The 6,082-nt window shown below is 41.6% G+C and overlaps 1 protein-coding gene across 1 annotated transcript; it reads right to left on the minus strand.

The window, feature by feature from the left end:
• Nucleotides 1-3,130: 3,130 nt before the first annotated feature.
• Nucleotides 3,131-4,125, minus strand: LOC132912051 (probable pre-mRNA-splicing factor ATP-dependent RNA helicase mog-1). Its single transcript, XM_060969160.1, has 2 exons — nucleotides 4,122-4,125; nucleotides 3,131-3,972 (listed from the first exon to the last, which is right to left on the minus strand). Exons 1-2 carry the CDS (start codon nucleotides 4,123-4,125, stop codon nucleotides 3,131-3,133), a joined length of 846 nt encoding a protein of 281 aa, XP_060825143.1.
• Nucleotides 4,126-6,082: the final 1,957 nt, after the last annotated feature.

The following is a 6,082-nucleotide window of genomic DNA, read 5'->3' on the forward strand; positions in this document are numbered from 1 at the left end:
TCCCTTGCCAGGAGAGGATAAGAACGGACCAAATCCAGCCAGGTACAGATCAATGAGTTTGCTGTTTGCAAAGTATCCATTAGTAAGGTCTTTCAGACGGTGATACAGAGACTCATACCGTTTCATTGTAAAGAGGCTGCCATTCCTCCCGAGAAGCAATTTGGCTTCCGGGTCAAATACAGTAAGGTCCACGCAACAATGAAATTCGTGTCAGACGTCTGCTGTTAGGATAACGTTCCTCATAGACCTAGAAAGGGCTTTTGACATGTTTCGATCGAGCGATTTGGTGTAAAAGCTGATACAATAAGGTTTCCTTAAACACCTAGTTCAGGTGATTTGGTCCATAATCTCCGGAAGGTGTTTCATAGGATGGCGCAAACTATAATGTCGTCTTCCGGGTGGATGACGGGCTGCAACTGGGAACGTTCAACAGCTCCACCCAATTTAATTAGCATTTTCGTCAGGCTTTGAGCCTCTTCCATCTTAATAGCAGTCTTAACATATGCGCGTTGGTATTTGCCAATGACCTCCTGATTTACGCGGCGGCAATATATACGTTAAAAATTAATTCCAAACCAGAGATAGTTGTAGATCGAATTATGGTTTACTGTGGTAACTGAAAGTTCCGTATAAATACTAGAAAGTGCGAGTCTACCCCTTTCGGGCTGTGCATGTTTAAACATTTTAACTTCAACCGTGATGTTACTCGACATCCTCGCTAATTTCGTATCACCGGCAATAGCCACTATCCGTTCCGCATAAGAAAATGATCAAATATCTCGGTATATATTAGTATTGCAAATTACAGATTACACAGCATATTAAAACGCAAATGCAACATAAATTAGAAAAATCTTTTATAACAAATAATGGTTCGTTTTTCTCAAAGCATCTCCACGCGAAGTGCAGTCTTCTTTTGTACAAATTATTGACAATAACCCTATTATTCCGACTTATGCCTGTCCGATTTCGTTCTACGTCACAACGAGCCAGAGGGATTAGCTCAGGCGTTTCAAACGGAAATGCCCGAGGCATTGCATGGGGCTGTTCACTCAAGCTATTTTACATACCAATACAAATATTTTATATAATTTTATATACTATATATAAATTACACATAGCTTGTAAATTCCTTGTGTCTGTAGGACGCGGTGAGACTGCCATGGATTGACCTGTTTATGTTAGAATTAATGAAGAACCATAGAGCCGAAGTGCGCCTAATCGTTGGTTAGCAATGATGGAGACTGGTATGATCCAAATCAGTACATATATATTATTTTTTAAAATGAATTCAAAGTAAAGTATGCACCATGTATTTTCCTCTTCAGGATTAATATTTCAACAAAACCGCGAACATGCGTAAACCACGATAAATAATTTACAAAAAATGCACAGACGAAACTGCCGATCAGCTTTGCTAATAGTATTAACCCTTTTGCGCCTAATGCCGGATATATCCGGCATGAACGAAGTGACGCGATAAAATCGTTTATTCTTTGTGACTGCAAGACATTCAGGTTACATTCAAGACTTTGTTATTTATATGGAGGCTGGTACTACTATGGGACCCGAATGTAAAGACTGTGTTAAATTGGGAAGTATTGTAATGTCCCTCCTAAAACCATATTTAGGTAAAGGCCAAACCATTTTTGTCGACAATTGATACAGAAACCTTGCATTATTTGATACATTATACAAAAATGTTACAAATGCGTCTGTCACCGTAAAAGAGAGAAAAGAAGCAATACCAGAAATGAACAAAAAATTACAAAAAGGAGAAGCGTGCTTCCGCTAGTCTGTAAATATATTAAACATAAATTGGCACGATAAGAAAGAGATTTTTATGATTTCAACAATACATACAGAAGACTTTGTGGATGTATCAGAACACTACAGTGCACAAGAAGTTTTACAGAAACCATCTTGTGTACAGGACTATAATAAATTGATGGGTGCTGCAGATAGGATCGACATTGTCATCAGCACTATAAATTCTACTCGCAAAACAGGGAAATAGTACAAAAAAATATTTCTTCGATTATATTAATATTTATTTATGGAATTCATATTGTCTGTACAAATTGAAAATCAACAAAACAATATCAATTGCGAAATTTCAACTGAAATTAATAAATCAAATTTTAAAGAAATATTAGAAAAAACAACTCCACGTCCTATTACGCCCTGAAATAATCACTCATCAAAACTCAAAGGAAGACATTTTCCTTCGCTTTATGAAGCTACAGGAACAAATAGATCACGAGGATGTGTTGGGTGTGCGAGAAACGATAAAAGAGAAGAATCGTTATCAATGCCAAGAATGTGATGTTGGCTTGTACGTGTTTTCATGTTTCAAAACATATCATACTGAATTAATTTATTAAGCACTGTATATTATTCTTTCACTATTTTCAATCGTTAATCAGACTAATCGGACTCTTCATACCCATTAAATAAGTTTATATCCAGTATGAAGAAATTATGAATATATTTTTTAAAAGAAAAGTCTCTTTTCTTCCGAGATAAACTGTCCACGCGCGATGCGTACGCTTTCGACGCAGAGTCCAATTCAGTCGCGGTGCTACGGCGGACCGAATCGCTGTAGCAAACGGGTTAACCGATAAGAGAATCCCAGGCCTGGCTATCTCTAACCAAATTACGATGGCCCCCAGGGATGTTGATTTCTGCCAATGCCCTAAAGGTAAAAGTGAACAAACTTAAAAAAGCGTGGGTAAACGGCGGGTGTAACTATTACCCTTTCTCTAAAGGGAAAGCATTACGCCGCTGGACTTAGTCGCGTATAATGCAAATATCTTAAGGCCTGTAAGCAGCATGCCGCTGTTAAACGGTTGTGCTGTGGGTCCTTGGAAGCGTCATAGTTGCTCGGGGACGGGGAGCACGAGGCGGGTATGGAAGTACGGCAGCCGAGACAGGCCATAGGAGGGTGCGTGATGACGGGCCAACGGGCCTTCCCCCAGGTAGCTCACCTACAACCCCCACAGCATCCTCCCCAACTTCAACTCCAGCGAGTGGAATGGATGGAGAAGTTGCAGTGGCATACGGTAGTCTCTCGGAAGGCACGGAGGAAGGCCCAGAGAAAGGCTAGGGAGCTGGCCAGGTAGAAGGTGGGCTACGGGGCTCCCCCTATCATTCCGCCTCCGGTAACCAGAGCGGGATGGACGGTGGGACCGGCCGGGCTACCGCCTCCTACTCTGTCCGGTAGGGGGAAGAAGAAGTGGAAGAATAGGGCGCAGGGGAATGGAATACCACCTGCAAGCCACACGTACACAACGATGGCAGGAAGAAAAAAAGGACGGCAGCAGCATGGCCAACAACAATACAGTAACAATACAGTATTTGCTAGATTGGTTCGCTGTATTGCTGGAACTCCAGTTAATAGTAGTTCGTCTAAATATTGTCTTCGCGTGTATAATCTGTAGCAGGTACCAGGACCAGTACGTGCTGCTCTTTCTGCTCTTTGATCAGCATTTGCTCTGGACACCGGATATACTTGTAAAGCATCCATACCGATTCGTGGATTATAAAATTTCAACTTGCAATAGCCCGAGTCCACGACGAATACAATTCCGTCGACAGTTAATGAAGTTTCGGCTATATTTGTTGCTACAACGCATTTTCGTAAACCTCCCTCTGAACGTTGAAAAATTTTAGCTTGTAAATCCGAGGGCAGTTGCGAGTAAATAGGTAAAATGGAAAGTGGAGGAGCAGATTCGATCTCTGCTAAACGTTCTTTCAACGCCTCACAAATAACTTCAATGTCTTCCTGACCGGGCATAAAGACCAATGCATCGCCTGAACGAGGTTGTAAATGAATTTGTAATACTTGTTTCACCGCAGTGTCAACATAGTCTTCTACTGGATTCTTAGCGTGTAATACTTCAACTGGAAATGTGCGACCTGAGATTTGGAATGTTGCAGCATTTCCAAAAAATGCTGAAAATTTGCTAGAGTCTATTGCAATTTTATTTGTAAAATTTCACTTTGAAACATGAGTACAATACACATTTGAAGACTTCATATGTTTAATATTTATGCTATATTCAAATACACATTTATACAGTAAGAACTAGAGAAGCGTTTGCATGTTATATGTTGCCTACCCATCGCTAACATAAGTAAGTTTGAACTAAATGAAAACATTGGTTGCTACGGCAGGTGTATACCATTCAATCTACTCTGTTACAAATCAATTACATATACTAGAATTAAAATAAAATTTTTCTCATAAGTTTCCGATAAGTAAAATTTATCTAAAATACCAATACCAAAATGTAAAACGTATGTGCAAATACTCTTTTTTTATTAAATTGCATTACGGTATAAAAATATTTTTTTTGCATAAATTAACGGATTGCTTGTCCGGTCTGTGAGAAAAGGGAAGTCCACCTTTTCTTTATGACGCTAACAGACATGAACAGGGACCATGATCAACATCACACGGATGCCCACATGGTATGGGGGTGCATATACTGCGAAAAGAGTTTCCCGAAGCTTCATGGGGCAAAGTGCCACATACCAAATTGTAGTGGCACAAGTCAAAGTAAAGAAGGAGCAGATAAATGCGACGCTTGCCCCACAAGCTTCTGAATTCGAAGAGGGCTATTCACCCACGAACGGCATGCGCACCCTGCCGTAAGGAATGAAAAAAGAAGGGAACGGACCCCCTGAACACAAGAAAATGGAGAGTAGAGGAGATAGCACGGGATGCCTGGGACCCATTTTGAATCACTGCCGGGGCATGTACTTGTATGTGCTATGTATTATTTATTTATTCATTTATGTAATTTTATATACTTATTGCTATTGACTTATGTCAATTTGAAGCGAGCGTCCGTTATACGTTCTACGAGGGTGTATCTCTGAACTATGGTGTATGCAGTACGCCGCTGTTTAACGGTCGTATTGTGGATCCCTTGGACAGTCACAGTTGCTCGGGAGTAGGGGAGACCTTGATACGCCGTGTACGATAGGGCGATTTATGTCCCGGCCACGGTGTACACGGCTAAACGGAGTGTGACATCAAAGGAGCGGAAGATAAATTTATATTTTACTTCACAAATCGGCTTGCCAACCAACGGTTTACACCGTGAAGATCCGGGGACGATAATATAAGTATAATAGGAATCCGTTCCAATGATGGAAACAGCTGACCACCCAGCTACATAAAGTTTATGAGCCGGAAAAGATTGGATTAATTACACAGATTACAGAAACTTTTAGTTAAAATTAGTAGAAACAAAGATAATGCCTCGGACGCAGCGCCTCTCTGCCCCAGAAGCGCTGTGTCGGATTTATTCGCTTCGGAGTGAACTACAGTTGACGACCCGGCCATATCCCTGGACTTGCATTTTAAGATCATGGTGCCGCTAGTGGGGGATCGGGTTGCTTGTCCGGTCTGTGAGAAAAGGGAAGTCCACCTTTTCTTTATGACGCTAACAGACATGAACAGGGACCATGATCAACATCACACGGATGCCCACATGGTATGGGGGTGCATATACTGCGAAAAGAGTTTCCCGAAGCTTCATGGGGCAAAGTGCCACATACCAAATTGTAGTGGCACAAGTCAAAGTAAAGAAGGAGCAGATAAATGCGACGCTTGCCCCACAAGCTTCTGAATTCGAAGAGGGCTATTCACCCACGAACGGCATGCGCACCCTGCCGTAAGGAATGAAAAAAGAAGGGAACGGACCCCCTGAACACAAGAAAATGGAGAGTAGAGGAGATAGCACGGGATGCCTGGGACCCATTTTGAATCACTGCCGGGGCATGTACTTGTATGTGCTATGTATTATTTATTTATTCATTTATGTAATTTTATATACTTATTGCTATTGACTTATGTCAATTTGAAGCGAGCGTCCGTTATACGTTCTACGAGGGTGTATCTCTGAACTATGGTGTATGCAGTACGCCGCTGTTTAACGGTCGTATTGTGGATCCCTTGGACAGTCACAGTTGCTCGGGAGTAGGGGAGTCCTTGATACGCCGTGTACGACAGGGCGATTTATGTCCCGGCCACGGTGTACACGGCTAAACGGAGTGTGACATCAAAGGAGCG

This window comes from Bombus pascuorum, chromosome 11 (assembly GCF_905332965.1).
Source record: "Bombus pascuorum chromosome 11, iyBomPasc1.1, whole genome shotgun sequence".
NCBI classification, from domain to species: Eukaryota; Metazoa; Arthropoda; class Insecta; order Hymenoptera; family Apidae; genus Bombus; species Bombus pascuorum.